The sequence below is a fragment of the Corvus hawaiiensis genome, chromosome 5 (assembly GCF_020740725.1).
Source record: "Corvus hawaiiensis isolate bCorHaw1 chromosome 5, bCorHaw1.pri.cur, whole genome shotgun sequence".
NCBI lineage: Eukaryota > Metazoa > Chordata > Aves > Passeriformes > Corvidae > Corvus > Corvus hawaiiensis.
In genome coordinates, this window is record NC_063217.1 from 53,882,410 (window position 1) to 53,903,167 (window position 20,758).

The 20,758-nt window shown below is 41.6% G+C and overlaps 1 protein-coding gene and 1 long non-coding RNA gene across 6 annotated transcripts in view; one reads left to right on the forward strand and one right to left on the reverse strand.

Moving 5' to 3' along the window:
- Positions 1 to 14,924, reverse strand: part of LOC125326552 (melanopsin-like) — a 49,309-nt gene extending 34,385 nt beyond the window's left edge. Inside the window, exons 1-4 of one of the 5 annotated variants that reach the window (XM_048304933.1) lie at positions 14,723 to 14,924; positions 13,582 to 13,787; positions 10,608 to 10,682; positions 3,283 to 3,396 (exon numbers count right to left, since the gene is read on the reverse strand). In XM_048304933.1, coding sequence (XP_048160890.1) covers positions 3,283 to 3,369 — 87 coding nt within the window. In that variant the 5' untranslated portion in view covers positions 3,370 to 3,396; positions 10,608 to 10,682; positions 13,582 to 13,787; positions 14,723 to 14,924. Of the gene's footprint in view, positions 1 to 813; positions 911 to 2,272; positions 2,359 to 3,282; positions 3,397 to 7,610; positions 9,556 to 10,607; positions 10,683 to 13,581; positions 13,788 to 14,722 lie in introns of those variants that run through there. The other 4 variants (XM_048304934.1, XM_048304931.1, XM_048304932.1 and 1 more) reach the window with 4 other exon arrangements.
- On the forward strand, positions 11,915 to 13,918 carry LOC125326556. The gene is made up of 2 exons (XR_007203895.1): positions 11,915 to 11,954; positions 12,762 to 13,918. It is a non-coding gene; the product is annotated as an uncharacterized LOC125326556 (long non-coding RNA).
- Positions 14,925 to 20,758: the final 5,834 nt, after the last annotated feature.

Consider the following 20,758-nt stretch of genomic DNA (forward strand, 5'->3'; position numbering starts at 1 on the left):
GATGGCAGTCAGTCCAAAGGGATCAGCAAGAATCAGAACAGTCCATCTCCCTATTTCTTGGGATTTCTGCTTAGGGTACATTTCAGCTTTGCAAATGCTGTCAAACAAAGCTGCTGATAGCATTCCCTGGGCTGTTCTCAGCAGGATCAGCTGGTAACTCCCAGCTCAGACCTCACTGCAACAGGCTGGCCCAGGCACACGGGGTGATCCATCTACACAGCAGACCAAGCCTGCATCCTTGAACCATGCCCTGTGTTCTGCATGTGCCACATCACATTCAGCTACTGACCACCATCTGCACCAGGCATTTCTGACTGCTGAGTTATCTACCTGCTAAGCATGCTCTCAAGTCCCAGTGCCTACCAAAGCTGCATGTGAATTTTGAACACCACTTTTTTATTTCAACATTTCCCAGGGTGGCTCTCTGCATCACAGAATTTATGAAGAGGGTCTAACAGCATGCAATCAATTTATGCAAGTCAGCCTGGTGCTTCCTCTCAGCTGCATTATGAGTAGCTACTTAAATTCCCTGTCACCTATATACTAAGATTTCCTACTTTTCAGAGCTCAGAGAGCTTGACTTGTATTGCAGCTGCCATGTCTTGCAACTCCATGCTTCTATTAAGTTTGCATAACTTTGAAAAACTCGTGGGTACATTGACACCAAAGGCTGAATCACCTCATGCAGTAACACTGCTTTGTCACGCCCTGGGGCTTGAGGAGTGTGACCAGCCTCACTCAACCACCTGCAACAATATGCAGACACACGTCTCTGCTCTGGGTCCAGTTTGTGCACTGAATTCTACTTCCCACCTGCTTAGCCAGGGACTGCTGGACTAAGCAGACCATCTTCAGCATCCACCCTCTCTCACCAGGCTGGCACCTCAGGGCACTGGAAACACAGGACATCCTAGGGAGAGATTTGCAGCCTCTGAAGGCAGCCAAACAAAGTCAACTAAATTTCAACTTTAGATCCCTTGATCAACTTACTTATTCGCATATACACATGTTTTCACACAGCTAAGTTTGTGGCAAGAGAAAGCAATACAGGATGTGAACTAGTTGAAAATATGGTGACAGGGAACAAAACTTGGATTTCCTCAGAAACTTTAGAGAAAATTTAACAGCAAAAATAATTCAAAGGGTCACTGCGGTAAAGATGTGATTAAAAAGACAAACTGAAATTTAAGACCTTTAGCAGTGCCAGAACACAATATGGGTAAATAATTTGGAGTTATGAGTTACATGCTAAAATTCCTTTTCACTTGCCACTTATTTATTACTTGAAAGGACTCTGTAAAAAGCTTGCCCCAACTTTTTGTCTCACTTATTCCAGGACAATGACCTGTTGCAATGAGCCAATGTCTGCAGTTTCCCTCCCAAGCTGCAGTTTCTCCCACAGCATTCCCATAACCTTTTCTCTTCCACTCTTCAGAGTAGAATATTCTTGGTAGACTTCTTTGAATGACAGGGCTGGGCTGCCAAATAAAACTAATTCTAGACAAGTTATCAAAGATTCAGCAGTAAAGCTTCTGTCCTAAAATCTCTACAAAATATTGCAATGGTGTAAGGTTAGGGTATACAGGGATGAAGATGTATGAGGACAGAGGTACAAAAATTTTTTATATTTAGCTTGCTGATCTATCTCAGTCTTCTGCCTCAAATCATCATGACTAATTTGTAATGCACAAGAAAATCCTCTTTTCATTATGAATGTGTTCAAATAATCCTAGCTTAATGCATAAACTATTGACAAGCCTTTCTACAGCACTCCATTTAGGTCACTTTACATTATATTAATCAGTTCCACGAAAAATTACCGGTTCTGAAATCTGCTTTAGGACTTCATTTTTATTTTCTTTCTCATAAAAATGTTCTTGCTATTAGGGAGCAGATCACAATAAGGTTCAATCAATCAGATCTTGATGATGCAACAAATACCATCATAAGCAACCTCCTGCTACATCATCCCCTTCCACAACCGGTTTTCCCATCAGCCAAAACTCCAAATCAATCGTAAAAATCTAAACAAAATAGCACAAAGAAAATACATGTCCCTTTGAGTAGAGCTGGATCAGATACACACACACACACACAGAGAAAATAAATACCAAAATTCACATTAAAACAACTTCAGTGAGATTTTCTTTTTCCTTCTAAAGAAGAAGCAATTCATTTAAATTATTCCTGAGAAAACAACGCAGAAGAGAAATGCTCCTTTTCCTCCTCCCTGCCCAGCTCCCACTTCCCAAGCCTTCCTCCTGGCACGTACTTTTTGGGCTGAGCCGAAAGCATTTCTCTTCCCTCTGCTCATCTGCTCCGTGCAGGGCTGCCGAGCTGCGACTCATCCTGAGGAGCGCTGGAAATCCCAGGCTTTAAAAAGCCGCTCGCAAGCCCCTCCTGGGCTGCCAGGCTGCCAGCTCCGACAGCGATCGAAGCACAGCATAGCCCCCAGCAAGCCACATGGCCCGTCAGTCACCCTCACTGGCCACACCACCGCTGCTTCACGTGCAAATAGATGACTTGAAACAAACAAATAAACAAACCCCATCCACACCCAAATACCTCACAATTCAAAAAGAATACATACATATATATATATATATATATATATATATACATATATATATACATATTTATATGCATAAAGGATGGACACCCAGAGGAGCTCGTTTCCAGGGCAGCCCAGCTGGCTGTCTCTGCCCAGCCCATCCTGGCAGCATCCCGAGCCCCTGAAGAGAGTCGATACCTGAGGCTGTGCCTGCTGCCCTGCAGTCCCGAGCGGGCAGCCTGGGATGGAGGGCACTGCCTGGGATTTCTCTTGTGGCAACTCGTGCCCCTGGCCTCTTATGCTTTTGCTGCAAGGAGCCTGGCTCTGCCTTCCCTGGAACCTCCCTTAGGTGGCTGGAAACAGCAGCTGGGCACCCCCCGACTCCCCCCCTCCCCCAGCCTCTCCTGGCTGGCCAAACCCGGCTCCAGCTTTCCCTTTGCGCATCCTGTGCTCCATCCCCACGGCTCATGAAGCCCCTTGGCCTGGTAAGGGTGGCTTTGCCCTGCTGCACAAGTGAGCAGGCACATGCCTAAGCCATGGCTGGGTTTCTTGCAGGGCTGCCAAGGAACAGGGTATAAAACAGAGCCACTTCCCAGCAACTCAACCTGCAGTTACCAAAATGTCATTTGCAGAATACGGCTTAATATTCAAGCATCTCCTGCCACAGAGGTGCTTGAATAGCCACAGAAAATGTAGTGAGCAGCAGTGAGCGTGTCTCAGGAATTTCTTACCTCACAGCAACTTGTTGTGGTTGTAAAGCTGAGTATTTCAGAGGCACTGGAACATGATGAAAAGAGCAGGGATCTGATGGCAGGCATGCCCTTTGAGAGCCTCTCTCTTGCACTCTGGCCAGAAAGACATCAGGAAAGTACTTAGATTTCAATCCCTATATAATTTTTTTAATGTATTAATATTTTCCATATACTTGGTTTCAGTGTTTGCCTTTTAAAAGGTGTGAATGAAAATGATGTGTAAAAATGCATTTTGCCTGGAGAAGAAAAGGTTCAAAGTAGTAGAGAGAGGAGTAGGAATTACAATTTAAATATAATTCAAGGAACTTACATGCCCCCTCCATCTAGGGCATGACAGTGGTCACAGCTCCTCCGGAGAATCTTAAAACTATTTCTGCCCATAGATTAACACTTTTAACTGATGATTTTAAAGATAGTAGAAATTGAACTACAGATATAAAACTTACAAGAATGGTGAACATATACCATATGGATGATCTCCAAATGCTGGAGAATACTGCTGAGCTTCCTAGGCTGGAAGCCTAGGTTTCAAAACAAAGTTTACTTTGGCATTTAATAGCCCAAAGGCATAATGAATATGTTAAAATATAATGAACAGTCAGCCAGAACAGAAAAAAAAAAACCTACTCAGTGAAAACACAATATGCTGTTACGCATTGTATTACAAAAACATTCATTGTCATACATAACAATTTAGACATCGGTACTGTTGGTCATTATTGCTTCATCCTTGGCTTTCATTCCTTACTGAGCTGCCTTATTTCCATTCAATCATTTGACCTGACAGGTTCTGCTTCCCTCCTCTGAAGATGCCCAGTTGTTAGCTGCTGTCTTTCACTGTCAGTTGCAGCTTGGCATCTTGGTGCTTTACTTTCTAGGTCCACTTGTTGACCTGGTCTGTATGATCTGCTGGCTGTAGATCTGTTTGGGAGTGAACTCCAGTTCTTTCCATTACTTTATATGCTCCAGGTTCAAATCCACCAAATGACACATACATTAGATATTGCTACAGTTACAGAGTTATTTTTTGGTTACCTTACAACTTTTCCATAACTATTGCCTTTCAGAGGAAAATCTATACACAATATTGGAGCTACTATATACATTAGTGATAATTTCAGAACCTGTTGATTTATAATTTTTTGGCTAATAATGTTTCTTATCTCCAGTGTGGTTTAAATTTTCTGTAAGGCAAGAGAGATCAAATGAGAAATTATCAGCCCTCTAACATCCACACAAGGGTTCCCTTTTTTCCTTACAGAAGTAGGTAAAATGCTAGAAATGCTGCCCTCTGAAACCTGAGACCTGACAAACTGCTCAGATGTTCTTTCTGAGGAACTGCTTTCTTTGCTCCTGTTGTTCATTCCCATGTTCTCAAGTTGGAGATGAAACTTCTCTGAGAACAAGCCACTACATACAGTACTTCACACACCTAGATCAAAATGAACCCAATCTTCTGTGAGATATTCTGATTAAAGCTAAGAACTGGATGCCAAAGGAAAGTTAAGTGCCAATTAAAGCAAATTTTTTCACACTTCACATTTGTTTAGACTCACAGGGTCTTGACTGACAATTTAAGTTGGCTCCACGAATGACAGTGTTTAGGTACAACTAAACCTCCAGCCAGAGGATTACTGAATTCCTGTCTCACACATCTCTCTTCCCTGCTCTCACACCAAGATTAGCTCTTCATTAGGCCTTTCTATTTCAGCTGTTTGTAATTAATCCTAGGACATGGGAAAATACAGTAAATCCATCAAGTCAGTACAACCAGACAGTGTTTGGACTCACTGAGCTTTACGAACTGCATGTGCACACTTAAACTCACTGTGTGTTCAAATAAAAGCACTGAAAGCACTGAAAATCAATGCATCAAAATTAGTCACAGAAAACAGGTTGCTCAGATAAGTGAAGAAACAGATAAGGGAAATAACTGCCTAAAAAAAAAGGTCAGATAAAATGCCTGAGACACAGTCAAGATACAAGCACTAAGTGGTAGCAGTTCCATGTGTAGATTTAAAGAAACCAAACAAACATTAAAAAAAATGCAGGAAAGAAGTATTTGTGGTTGTTTGGGGGATTTTTAGGAAAATAGCATAGAGTGATCTAGGATGAACAATAGCACTCTACATTTCTACGACACCTTTCATCCCAAAGGTTCCCAAAGCAGTTGGCAAATTTAACAAATTGAAGTACATTATCCTCCGTACACTGGAATCATTTTATCTGTCAGTAAAGGCATCCCTGCTGGAGCAAAAAGCAGTATGTGTTTAACAGGTTAGGTCTATTGTGACAAACACCACATCTAAGCAAAGCTACAGGGAGAGGATAATTGTCAACAGCTGGAACTAGTGTTGAATCCTGGATTAAGCAGTTGTTAGGAGAAGGCTGCTAGTATTTCTCCTGTTACCACTGGTGAGGATGACTTTGTCACAGATCTTGAAGAGCTGCCATACCCAGGGCAGGCTTTCTCCTGACCCAGCTCCTCAGGGCACCCGCCTCAGCATGAGGTGCCTTCACATGTCACAGTTCCCCTCCTTGCAACACTTGAGTGTTATATTCACCAGACAGAGTGAGAGCAGAGATTGACTGTTAACATCCAGGCATGAAAACAGACCCAGTGGTCAATCAAGAGGCACTGCACACTGAGAAATGTGGAATCATAGAATAGTTTGGGTTTGAAGGGACCTTTAGAGGTCATTTAGTTCAACCCCTGTGCAATTAGCAGGGACATCCTCAACTAGATCAGAGCCCCTTGAATGTTTCCAGGTCATTCATCACCTCTCTGGGCAGCCTGTTCCAGTGCTTTACCAACCCTCATTGCAAAAGAGTTTTTCTTGCATGTAATCTAAACCAACCACCTTTTAATTGATTTAAACAGTCAACTTTTATCTGAACCTTCACCAAGGTCATCTTTCTTTCATTGCAGCCATACTTCTGGCAACACAGCAAGTGTCAAAGGTGTTTCACACACAACAGACTGTTCACATATGCTGCTTCTTAAGGCACGTGGGTCTGACAACAGCCTAACCAGCTCCTTGGAAATCTCTGAGCACAGAGATTAGCAGAGCAGGCTAAATTCAGTTACACACTACTATCTATAATGGCAAAGGGGGGAGAATTGCACTGAAAAGCTCTTCCAGGCTACAGATTCAGTGGGACGGGAGCTTCACACTCCCTTTTTCCCACAGTCACATCAGGGATCTCAATCCTCTCTATGTCCAATAATGTCCATACACTTACGGCTACTGATGCTATGACCACTGAAGAGTAAAAAGCAAGATGAGTACGTCATGATTATTGAAAAACCCTGTAAACAAAACCACAAAAACTGGAAGAAAGGAGAAAATTCAATGAAAGCTAAACACATGGCCGCTGAACTGGTACATTCCAGCTTTAAAAAGAAGCAACATAACATTGAAATCCCTTTCCAGATGTGCTGTTGGACCAAAAGACTGTCAAAAACTGATGGGTAGTCTACAGTCACATGTTCATTTTGGGATGGCACAAAGGCATGTTTGGAAATGTGCTTTGAGCTGTCGAATAAGGGACAGTGAAATAAAAAGTGGGAACAGAATTGTATGCCAATGAGCAAAATGGATTTATTCAGCAGTCCATATTTTTCACTGGTTTAAAAATAGCTACAAGGTTGATCTGGGAATTAGTCTTGGGACTGTTAGGAGCTGCTGTGCAAACACTCAATGTTGTCCTGCTGAGCTTCTGACAACTCTAAAAAGTCTCACATATTTCACATGGCAGCTGAAATAATTTAATAGCAAAGGAAAACAAAGTGTTAGCATGGGTCAGGCTAGCTGAGTGTGAATGAAACAACTGTAGAAACTTCAGGGCTTGGAAAAAGTCTCAAGAAGTTCCTTAGTCAAGTGCTTCTCAGGCAGGGTTAGTCATCATGGAAAACCAACGTTTTTTTAAATGCTAAGCATCTACACTATAAACTAAGCTTTAGGGTATGAATGCACTCAGTTAACTCACTCACTAGCAAAAATGTAAATCTGTACCAGCTTGACTCTTTTCTTCTCCACCCCCACTAAAAGAGCATAACCCAATGACAATGATTAACTGGGCATTTGTCTTTTCTTTCCACTTCACCTATGCCATTGCTTGCTTTCACTCCGAGAGGGAGAAGATGAAGCTACCTGAGGTGGTGGTCCCTGCATGAACAGGGGCTTCAGCATAATTCCTATCCCCTTCCCTCACAGAGGCTGACATCCCTCCTATTCCCTTATTCCACCAGCAGCAATCAGTTACCGGGACTCAGACACAACTTTTCTTCCCAGGCTCACCCTTACCCAGAGTCCTTCCCATGGAAAGAACAACCCAGTTGAGATCCATGCCCAATCTCTTTCCTCAGTTGAAGACATTCATTTTCTCAGGTACAGCAAAGGATTTTTAGCCACGGCTTATAGTCTTCATGGCCTTTGAAGCTCCTGCCTCCCAAGGAGAGGGTCCTTGGCACCAAGCTACAGACAAGGAATGTTATCTCTGCTGGAGACACAAAATGGCAGGAGAAGAAATGCAACTGTCAAAGGACCTGAGTGAGGAATTCAACTTCATAATGCTCTGGGGAGACACTCACTTGGGGGACAGGAATCTGGGCTCTTAGTTACCACTCCTAGCACTGTTATGTACCCTCTGGAAAGGCTGTTTGACCTGGAACGGAAATGGACCTGTCCTGGGAGAGGGACCTCACATCAACATTTTGCTACACCACCAATACTGTAAGCTTACTCAAAATACAACCTCTTTTACTTTCAATACTCAGTTTGAAAACACTTTTCATGATACCAGTGTTTTCCACAGGAAAGACATTCTGATATTTTACTAACTCACATTTTTTTTCTCTGGCCTCATTCAGTTACGGAGTTTTCTCCAACAGCTTGTGGAAAAACCCTAAAAGTCACAACTTTTGCTGTCAAAGTCATGGCAGTGACAGTCACACAGATTTTGTTGTTGTTGTTTTGCTATCTTCTATATTGAAGCTTTCCATTTCTGGTCAAAGGTGACTTATTTCTATAAACAGAAACATTTTCACACTTTAAATGTTTAAAACAAAATCCTTTTGTGTAAAAAGCCAGCCTGGAGAATTTCATCCTGGCAGCTGAATGCATCAGAGTCCTATGAATGCTTAGACAGGTAATGAGGTTAAAAAAAAGAACCCCAAATTTGGTATTGGCTCCCTATTTCAGACACTCTTTCTAAAAGAGACACCAAAACAAGGAAGCCATTATAGGTCTTCAGTTCCTATATGACAAAGGATGGAAGAATATACTTGGATGTAAAGCAACTCTGACCCACACGTCCTTGAAGAGCCAGAGGGACAGCTGCTACAATCCAGAAGGAATACACGTTAGGCAATAGCTGTGCTACTGCCCTGAACACTTAGCAGAAAGTGCTGTACCCTGTTAAGTGCTGGCTCCAGGGGCTGCAGCACAGCCCCTAACACAGCTCTGATGGTCCCTGCTGACACAGTGACAGGGGCTCTGTGTGCGCTCCAGGTGACACTCTGCCCTGCTCCAACGATGTCACTTTGCAGAGCATGTCGAGGGAGGCACATGTGGTGTGACCTTTCTGAGCTCAGCCCTGCCCTCACCCTCTCAGTGATCAGACACCAGTTCCAGCTTTGCAGGAACCTTCAGTGTGAACCATTCCCACCAGCCACCTTGTAAACCAGGGGAATTAAAATCCAGGTCCCACTAAAATTAAGGGCATGAGATAGCAATATATTTCAGATGATCTCAGGATGTACTGTGATACAAAAAACAATACATAATTTCTTCAGCCATTTTAGGCCAAATAATCCTATGGTTTGAATTGCTCTTCAGATAACATTGCCCTAAAACACAGTCTGAGCCAGAAAAAAAGTGAAATTTAAACTATAAACTTGTTTAAAAATTTGGCTTGAGTCTTAAGATCCTCAAGACCTGGTGACAAATACCAAAACCACTGTTGATTCTTACCTCAGAAAACAGAAGCAATAGTGTGCCAGTAACTGAATTAGATGCATAGTAATACATTTATCCTGAAGTGGGAAGAAACTTGAATTTCATCTCATGCTAGAAAAAGAAGCCATCACTAATACCATCTGGATGACAATCTGAGATGTGAATCTGAGACTGGCTTTCAAATGCAGGTGTTAAAGTAAAGGAAAATAAACCCAAATTAACTAATTTTTCTTTCAAATGGGATCTTCTTTGACTTTTTATCTTCAAAAATTTCAATTCTGTTCCAAAAAAAGAGAAGGAAACACTATTAGAAGCAACACCTCAGAAAAAATTCTGTACTTACATTCACTGGAGTTTTTTCTAGAAGAAAGAACAAAAAAGCCTGTTACTAAAAACTGTGTTCTTCCCTTCACCAAACATTCTCTGGTCTAAAATTCCTTCTCTTTCAGACTGAGATAATTTCTCAGCTCTCTTGGTCTAATGCCACATGGGTTCCTGTAATCCCTCTCCCATCTGGTACGGAAGTCATCAGGATGCACTTACATTCCTCAGCAAAATAGGTATTACTAAAACAATCCAGCACTTCACTAAAATGAAACATTTCAGACAAAACCCTTTTGCCTGAGAGCAGGGCATACAAATGAAGAGACTTGATGAGCACCATGAAAGCAGCTGGAGTGGGACTCGGGTGTCTGGGCTTCTTCGACCACCTGGTGTCCTCCTTCCCTTTGCAAAGATACTCCCACAAGTAGCTTTTTTCCCCCCAGTTCTCACAGCAAGCATAACACAAAGGTACACATTTCCTGAAAAGGAGACAAAGTTTTGCTTGGTCTATTAATCATTAAGAAAGAAAGGTTTGAAATGAGTTTTTTTGCCCAAACATTTGGTGAATAAGGGATAGGCAGAATATAAAAGTAGCTATCTGCTCTAGGTACTTTCAGGAACGGATACTCTTGCCCAAAGGTCAAAACTGCAGGCCAGAGAGAGAAGCAGATGGAATAAGATATTAAAACAGCAGGGTAAAAGCAGATTTTTGTCAGGAGATGGTAAACTACACAGGACAACTTAAGGGACCATTTCATGCATGACTGAAAGAGATTTTGTATTTCTTCTAAACATTTTATACAGAGCAGTTTTTTTTTTTTTTTAAAACCACAGTTTTATGTAGAAATACTACAGAAAATTTTGCATTAGAACTATAGGCAGGTCAGATCACACCCCCTCAATTTCTGGGTGTGCCTGCATGCATGTGCACCCATACACACACTTTGATAAAAATTCATTTCAATTAAAAAAACATTTCCCATTATAGGGAACAATCCTCATTGCTGAAGTTAACTGTACCTTTACTGATCATTTATTCCGGCAGCTGCAATTTTGAACTCTCCATCCAACTGCTCAGCTCAGGAAAAGGCTGGCCTACAGAAAAATAGCATTTTTTATTCTTTGAGAAGCATGAAGGGGTGTTAGATTGTAAAGTAAGCTTTGCTACAGTTAAACTCATGAAATATAGCAGCATATTATAACAAATAAACAGTATTAAATAAATTCTTGAGTTTCCTTATTCTGTCCTGGAAAAATACTAAGTTGCTTTTCAGTGAAAGCTGTTGATACAAATACAGTTTGATTTTCCTCCTGTCAGTGTCTCCTTCTGCCTTTGGTCCCAAGTAACAAATCACTTTCCTCAAGTCAGAGAACCAAATTCTACTGTTATGTCACAAGCTACAATTTGGCTTATATATTTGTGTTAGGATAGTGAGAACAGAAGTTGGTTTACAACACTGATCTTCACACATGCATTAAAAAAACAGCTTTATTGTATTTTCACATTGCTAAGGGGAACTATTCTTGGGCACAAATCACTAGGATTTGGCCTTTGAGATAATTAGCCTTTCTTGTTCGAACTCTTTCACTCTGCTCACTTTTTCCCACCTAATTTCCAAAATTAAAAGTCTGCTCAACACAGGGCTGTTCTCTGCAAGTCACGGAATCAATTAGACTGTAAAAAACCTTTGAGATCATCAAGTCCAGCTTATGACCGAACACCACCTTGTCAATTAGACCACAGCACTAAGTGTCATATCCAGTCATTCCTTAAACACCTCCAGGGATGGCAACTCCACCATCTCTCTGGGCAGCCCATTCCATTGTCTAATCACCCTTTCTGTGGAGAATTTCTTCCTTATGTCTAACCTAAACATCCCCTGATGCAGTTTAAGACTGTGTACTCTTGTCCTGTCACCGGTTGCCTGGGAGATTGATCCCTGTCATAGGTTAGCAAGCATAGTCCCGGAAGGGATGTCCTTGCTAAGGGGTGCTTACAGTTTCCTCTGGGAACTGATAGAACCTATCAGCTGGCCAGTTTGAATATGGACAATTCTCTAAGCCACTTAAAGTTGTGACCGCCTCTGTGATCCACACTTAAGAACAGGAAACTCCCCCCCAAGCTCTCTCTCGTTTCCGGCGCTGGCACAGGTGGCTGCAGGCCCCGTGTGGGGGCCAGCGGGCCCGGCCAGGCCCTGCTTGGGCCAGGCTGGGCCGGGCCACGGCCATCCTGGAGCCGATGGACCTGTTCCAGCCGTGGAACCCCCCCACTGCCTTGCCGTGGGCAGCCGGAGCGGCTCGGCTCTCCCCCCTCTCCACTGCGATAAGAAACATTCAACATTCCAGCTGCAAAGCTGCAAGGCCGAGGTGAGATTAACCCTTTTTATTGCTGTGAAGAGCTGAAAACCTGAGGGAAGAGAGAGAGGAGATGCTTAAAGCTGAAATTCTGTTGTGAAGCTATGATATATCAGAGTATCCCGTTGTAATTTCATGAAGATATGGGGGGTGGAGTGTTCAACTCGTGAGCAAAAGCACCTGCGCTGAGATAGGCAGATGCTGACGCAGCTGTAATTTCATGAGAAGTTTGGACAGGGAGAGATGAACCAGATGAGGACTTTTGCTCCAAACGGGAAAGGAGAAAACCTCAGTCCCTAGAGATGCTCCCAGAGATAGTCCTAACGATGAAGATGATGAAGACCCTTTGCTCCCAGGGAAGGAGAAGGGCCTCTGTTTTTGTTTCTGAACGGCTCAACCTTAAAATTGTACCCCAAAAAACTTCAAGAGTGGACCCTCGAAAGCAGTTGCGGGAAAAGCTGCAAGTCGGGGGAAGGGACTCACACGCAGGCAGAGAGACTCCTCTTCCTAAATGGACTGAACAATATTTGGAAGTGGGCGGCTGTCTCGTTGTGATAATGTTTTCATAGCATAAGCAAGAAGAGGCTTCTCTTTCTAAATGGACTGAACAAGGTTATTATGGAAGTGGTAACAGACTGAACATCTTAAGGGTTGTCTTTTCACATTGACAGTGGGAGAAGGGAGAAAGGTGGGGGGAGGAGGAGAGTTCTGAAGGTGGTATAATTTTTTTTTTTCTTCTTTTAGGTCTGTTAATAAACTTCTTTATATTCTTTCAAGTTTGGTGCCTGCTTTGCATTTCTCCTAATTCTTATCTCACAGCAGATAAACAGTAATGAGTATTTTGGACCAAACCACTACAATCCCCATGTGGCTACACCTTCCTTTGAGGATCACCTTTGAGCCTTCTCTTCTCTAGGCTAAACACCCCCAGCACCCTCAGTCACTCCTGATAGGACTTGTGCTCCAGGCCATTCACCAGCTTTGCTGCCTTTCCCTGGACACATTCCAGCACCTCAACTGTCCTTCCTGAGCTGAAGCACCCTGAACTGGACACGGGACTTGAGACCTCACCAGCACGGACAACGGGGGAAGAATCACTTCCCTGGTCCTGCTGAGCACACAACTCCTGATACAGGCCAGGATGCCATTGGCTTTCTTGGTCATCTGGGCACAGAAATCAGCATCCTGAATAGGCCAAAATCTGCCCTCTGCAGCTGAGGCTGCATCTTCTCCCTTTTTCTGTTTCTTTCAACGCCTCTCATTTCAGACCTGCCTGACCCTGATTTGGTGCAGTGGGAACGTGACATGATGCCCAGGGCGGCACCATGCAAAAGCCTACATCCTCAATTTTAGCCATGCACCGACTTGTTTTTATTTCAATGGAGAGGCCTCACTGAAGGCACAACATGTTCATTACCACTGTAGCACTTTATAAACAAAACATCAACCTAAGGATTAACTACATAAACATCTTGTTAAATTTGCTGTCGTTATTTCCTTGTGATCTGATGATAACTGCATAACATATTGCTAATACTAATTATTAGTCTTGACAGATTTGGCATATATCATGATTTCTATATTCGCTTCCTGGCATTAGCATTTCCCTGCTTCCTGATCCCCACTGACTTTGTGTTACCTAGAGAGCCTCCTGCTTTCTCCAGGGAATTCCATAGTTCTCTTATCTGATCCCACAGCTTCTCTGCATCCACATAATTGAAGTGGTCACCGCTGGACAGGAAATGTAAGGTTGAGTTGATACCATATTCTTCTGGACATTGTTATTCTGAGTGGTGCCATAAATCTCATGAGAAGACCCCAAGGGAAGATGCATCTCAGGCAGAACTGAAAAGAAGAATTAAAGTCAAAGAAGAGGAGTTGAAGGCATCTTTTGTTTCTTTTGTGGTGCAGCAATTACAGCCTCTGTTTAATCTGGTGTAATAGTTGTCTCATTAAAAGATTTACTACAGTCAAAACTGAATACATAGAACTGCTTTTTGATTTAGAAAATGTAACGATTTGTTAAGTATTTTTGTTTAAAAGAGGTAACTCAACACCCTTAACAACCAGGGTGTCAGCAAACTTCTAATTTTAGTTTTACAAATACTGCTCCAAAAATATCTTCCAAAAAACTTTTGGCTCCAAGGTATGAGAAATATGTATACAGGAAACTTAGCCTGAGATTTAGATTTAGTTTCCAAAACTATGGGGTTTTGGATGATTACCCTGAGAGAGAAATTTCTTGGTTAACTGAAATTTAAAAAGACTCTGCTAAACCTTCACTGGTTTGGAGAAAAGGATATTTGGCAGATTTTAGAGAGACGTATAAAAGCAGAATTTCTGAGGGTGAGCATGCCAGTGCGTGTCCTTCACATTATATAGGAAGCAAAGTATTCCCAAAAAGAGACCAATAGTTTCCATAAGTTTATGGAATCTATGAGTTTACCATGTAGATTTATTTTGTACCTTTTTCAGAATGAAATTAGGTTCGATTAAGACCAAAGAAGTATCCATACATAATATTCTAATTTTAACCATACCAAAAATTGCTTAACCTTTTAGGGTATTACTACTGTAGTAGAAGTCAGATTTCCCAAAACATGCTAGCCTATATTAGCCAACAGATTTACATGGTGCTTTAAACCCTCGGGATTCTTGCTTAGTATAAAGAACAAGCAGAGTCTGCTAACAAAGCTAGTACTGTCTGTTTGTAAGTTCTAGCATGAAATGGTTTTACTGTCATAAAGTGGGGTTACACTCACCTACTGCTTTGCACTCACCCATAGCTCAAAACAGGAATACAGAGCAGCATGACTCAGCTGAATAAAATGGATCTGTGGTAATGTCACTGGGCTATGGAGAACTGCTGAAATGTGATAAACCTGTGAAAACTGAAGAGACAATGAGTTATGGAGCATTGGCTTCTCCCATAGTAAAGTGTCTGCCACATTTTGATCTTAAAATAGTGCCACTCTTCCAGAGGGACATTTCACAACAGAATTGACACCTTCCTCAACCCATGGTCCACCCTTCAGAAATGATACTTAGCTAGCTAACAGATATCCTCCCTTAGCAGAGGGGCTGCTGCAACAGTTCACATCCCAGTGTCAGTGCTGTATTTTTGTTCCCCAGTGCCAAAATGTCATCCAGCCTCACATTAAAAGCCTGCTGGTAAATCAAGGATAGAATCACTGTAAGTTTAATGTATCTAAACATGTATTAACATGCTAGAAATTATTTAAAAGGATTAATTTTTGCAGCCATGTTTGACCGTGTCAATACTATTTCAATTTGTCTTGCCCACTTAAGAACTCTCTCAAGCTGCCTTCAAAAATGTATTGACAGATATTTCCTTTACTTAACCTGTTGCTCATTTTCACATTTCCTATCCTGGCTAAAAATTTAAAACATTTCATTTTGCTTCTTAGTTACACCTTAGTCAGCTATGCAATGAAAAAATATCAGTGTGATATTGCAGAGATGTATTAATATAACCAACATTCAAAGTTTTGCTAAAAATCAAGAACTCAGCAAAGACTGAATATATCTTCATTGTGTCACACAACTAACCAGGAGCTCTTTATTTTCCAGGGAAGCACAGATTTTATGGGAAATTTACTGTATTAGACTAGAATATTTTTTAAAACTCAAAAACCCCCAAAAAACCCAACAGTAGTTTATTTCAGGTTGGCTTGTACAGAAATTAGTGTAATTCATTTTCCTGAGCTCTCTGACATGACTTACTTTCTGGCAGTTAAAACAGAAAACTACCTTTTCCTCTGTCCCAGAGGGAATATATTGACTCCCACTCTCATGCAGGGATGACATCACAAATATCTCTCTGCCTGAACTGCTTGATGTGTAGGAGTCACAGAAAAGAAGGTGATTCATTAGAAAATGATTTTGGTAAGGGAACAATAGCTCTAAGATTTTTTTTGCCAAAAGAATTCTTTTTCTCTTGGCCACTCCTTCAAGCCATTGAAAATGGAAAAATCTGGATAAGCAGAAAAGTTAAAAAGTGCCTTTCACTAATTCAAGTCACGTGCATTTTACAAACTTTGAGTATAAGTATTTGTTGACATTGAAAATACTTCTACATTGGTAAATCCTTGATTTTTAAGAACTTTGATCCCCAGGAAAAACTTTGAAACATGAGCGTTTTATATCAGCAAAGCTCTGCATGCAAATACCAGACTTCCTTGTACAGGGGTAAATTCTAAATCCTGCTTAGCTCTCATAATGGTCCCCTTCAATCTGAGACATTTCTGTAGCATGTGTCAGGTGAGTGTAAGTATTACTCTCCTAGAAATTCTTCTATTAATATTTTCTGCTTATACTTTAAGGTAAAGAACATTTCCTTACCCAGGCCACTACTCAATGATACAACTGCAGTTTTCTGAAGCCGAGATGCCCCTATTGGTCTATAAATCAAAGAAATCTTTTAGATTCATTTATCAACTACATCCTGATTGTGCAAACACAAGTCTATGGGGAACCAGGTGGATGCAAAACATCCCCCTGGTTGAGAAGCCTTGCTCTCTTAAATTCATCTTGCCCAGGCTGGCGGTTGCACGCAAAGCACCATGGAGAAAACAAAACCAAGCCGCACGACACAGCAAAAGCAGCTGAGCAGCTTGAACTTCTTTGCACCTGCTGTTCAGTGTAATGATTTAAACCCAAGAAATTCGTGACTCCACTGATGTCTAACATTTCTGCAAAGTACACTGGTTGGTTTAACCATAAGGGGACACTGATTTCCCCATTCCAGCTCAGCAAAGAACTTCTTATGTGACCAAATGGTACAGAACCCATTGAATTATTGTCCCGTTTTCCTCCCCATGATATAAATCTGGCCACATCAAAACAACCACATCCCTGTTGCACTGATGACCCTCCCAAGACTGAGCTGTCACTCATATATCGCTAAGTCAAACCTGTCAAACTGTTCCATGACCGCTAAACTAAGACCAATGACTTCACCAGTGGCCCCTGGGCTTTAACAGGCAGAAAATAACATTGATCTTAATCAGATCAGACACCAGCTTCTCTCAACTCCATTGCAAAGTCTCTTTGATTTCATGCTTCATTATAAAATCAATTAATTGTTTCATTGCCTAGTCATTTTATATGTTTCTTATGGAATATATTGTGGTGATATTCAAAAGACAGTAGGCACTCAGGATATTTTGTATTAGCCACCCACAGTTAGAATGGAAAACAGCATTATTTTTAAGAGACGTGGCACATATAAACCAATGCCATGAATCAGTTCACCAGACCATCCAAAGTAGTGTGATCAATTGTACTGGCCAGGGGGCCTTTCCTGAGTGCCTAAAAGCCCTGTTTTCACAGGGCCTTTGTAGGTTATGGGACGGCCAGACGTAGACGGAGAGATCTCTATAGGCAGGTCTTGGGACACATGGGGTTTATTGTAAAAGGCTTGGGTATAGGGGCACTGCTCAGAGCTGCCAGACTCAGCTCTGAGCAGGCCCAAGAGAGCAAGCAGGAGAGAGAGAGTGTAAGAGCAAGAGTGGAGTGGAATGGAAGTAAGGAAAGGAAAGGAATGTCTGAAGTCCTGGTTACAATACAATAAATCATCTTCTGTACTGAATATTCTAATTGTCACTAACCAATCTAATACAAGATACAAATCCTATAGCATTTACATACAGCCTATAAGAGTTCTTATATTACCATAGAGTGTTACATCTTAACTTCTAAAAACTACTCTTTGGACCCCTTCTGCTGAGCTAGTAGGGTCTGCTCTGACCCTTGGACCTGTTTGCAAGCAGAGGGTATTGTTCCATCAAGAGGGGATTACTTCAGTCGGCCATACCATTGTTTTCTAGTTGTTCAGTAACTAAGACTTGGTATTTCAAAAGTGGCTTTCATTTTGATGTTGCCTGTAGTTTTCATATTCCCAAAATCTTTTGTCAGGCAATCATATTTATAAGGCTTTCCTGTTTCATCTTCCCCAACAGGCCTTCACAACCTGTGACAAGGAGACAAGTGCCATCCACAAATTCATCCTCAGCAGCACCTTCTGCCAGGGCACAAGCACCTCCCAGCACAAGAGCTCAATCTCCTCAGAACTGAAAGCAGAAACATCTTCAGCGCAGTGAGATATCTTAGAAGCTGAAATTAAGCATGAAAAACCAAGTTAATTAGTACAGACATTACAACATGCTGGACATGTGGAAAAGTTAAGCCACAATGAGCCTCTTTTGTGGCTGTGCAATAACAACTTAATTTTGCAAGCAACTTGTAAGTCTGAGTGGATGTTTATGGAAAATGGAATCATTCACTCAAGCGCAAGTTTCCTAATGAAGCTGAATTTTAAGGAAGTTATTTATAGTTTATTCTATCAAGCTTTTCATTTACATCTAGATTCAGTAAAGCACTTAGCCATGATGCATTTAAGTTCAAGATGCAGCTCCATGAATATATAATTAGAAACATTCATTTCAGACAAATGGGATTCCAACATTAGCAAGGAGGGGAAGAAGTTGTTAAGATTCAACCCTACAAAAGTATGCATATATCTTCCCCCCTGCAGATCGTATTTGCAAGAGATGTGGGCTGGAAACTGCTTTTCTGTTTTTATATTAACTTTTGTCTCAGTTGCCACGGACATATTCCAAAGAGTAGTTTGCCTTAGCCTTCTTGATTAAGTGCTCCTATAACACATATTTGATTTTTTATCTTGGATTTAATTATGTGTGGTTTTATCCAATATTCCTTATGCTTATTCCTTGATAATCTGCCATGTTCTCTTCTGTGATTTACAAATATTACTTGGACATGGCACAATGACATTAACCTTGCCCTACTTTTGAGGTGTCAATAATTGTCAGAAGCCTGTTTTGCAGCTCTTTTGAAACCTTTCTTTACTCATATCCAAGCTGTACGAGTTGCAGTCAGAGCTGAGCTTCACCCAGCACAGTATCCCACTTTTGACACTGACCACCACTAATTCTTTCAAAGAACATTCACCAGGACTTAAAAGAGGCAGATATGGAATAGCTTGCTGCCTATGGAATGATTTTTTCCCCTTCTAATTCAGAGTAGATTTAGGTCTCCTCTCACATTATTTTCTTATTTACTTGATATGATGGCAGCTTTTGACAGTTGAATAATTTCTAAATGCATAAACTGTTTTTTGGAGTCTTAAAGCCCTGGGTGTGTGCAGGGCGTGTCCAACCACTCTTGGACACCCACAAAGGCATACCACTGTCTTTGTCACGCAGGACATCTCCTGCCAGTCAGTCTGACCAGCCTCAGGGGCCTGGCTTCAGTCTGACAAGTGCCCTCCTGCAGATCATGGGAATGACTGGAACTGCAAGTGACTGGCTGGCTTTCAACAAGCCAAGTAATATTTACCCAGAACACAAGTATTCAAGGGGGAAATATTAGTCTCAAACCAGCTTACAATATCTTATGGTTTAGGTGCTCCTCTGTCTTTTACACAGAAGCAGCTGAAATCCACAGTATTTCACACCCTCCCTGATAGGTCTGTGTCTGTTGGTCTGTTGGTCAGGGTCTCATTTCTATCCATTCCTGGAAAGTGATCCTGACATAAATTCTGTACTTCTTGTAGCTTCTTCACTACTACTCTGCTCTCCTGTGCCAGCACAAGGCCCCAGCAGCTGCATTTACCTGCATTGCTTACCTGTGAGAAATTGCCTTAATCCAACTTGTCAGGCTACAGAAAACCCCAAGTGTGTAAGCTGAGGTCACGTGGAGGAAACTGTCCTGCAGCAGATATGTCCCTGTCCATGAGAGGAGCACACTGCAGTGCTTGAGTGCTGCCAGCCTGCCTTCAAAGGATGCCAGCTCACATCCAGCCTGTTCTGACCCTCCAAGAGGCCTGGTATATTTGGCATGTTGACTAGAGCCCTACCTACCATGTAGGAGTGGTATGTCAGTAGTGGGAGGCAGAAACAGTGTAGTAAATGCCAGCTGGGAAGCATTGGAAAACACAGTCTGAAAGAACTAGTTTTACTTTGAACACCTGAGGCTAGATAAGCCAACTTGACAAGTCCTTAGCTTCTGGAAGATGAAAACTATTCTTCTGGAATGAGGATAAGTAAACACTTGGACTCTCCAAATTACTGAGAGTTTCCATTGAATTAGGAGGGATTCATTAATTTTTTAAAATTTATTTATTTAATCTATGTGCTGCTAGGAGGAACTTTTATTTAAATATCAATTCCCAATATTTCTCTGAGGCATAGAGGTCTAATATAGCTGGATTACTTATTCAGCACTCTTTGTTCTCTTTGCTTGATCAATACTTATCGCTAGAAATAAGTTAAAATATTTCTTCTGGTAAATCTATTTACAACACCACTTTCATGAACTTTCATCAGTTAGGCTGAATATATACAGCACTCATAAGCTGAGAATCACATTTCCTCATGTGTATCATCCACAATAATGTGAAACTCTATTTCCAGGCTCCTGCCCTCATTATTTCAGAATCAAAGAGTGATTCAGGACTCGCTAAATAACTCTCCCATCCTGTGACTGGGTAGAGAGCCACCAATTTCAAACAGAGAAAAGAACACTTTCAGGACTGTGCCCCAATAGGGAAGAGGAGAAAAAAAGAAAGCTAAGTGTCACAATGTCAGTGATTTTAACATCCATGAACTGTCTTCTCTACTCAATTTATGGAAAGTTAACATCACCATTTGGCAGTGCAAGGATGTAATGTAGGAATAAGTGGGTTCAAGTCTAACTTAATCATGAAGTGTTTTTTCCACATTTCTGTTATGTAGTATTCAAAAGTCTTATGCTGAGTGTTGAGAGCTCATATC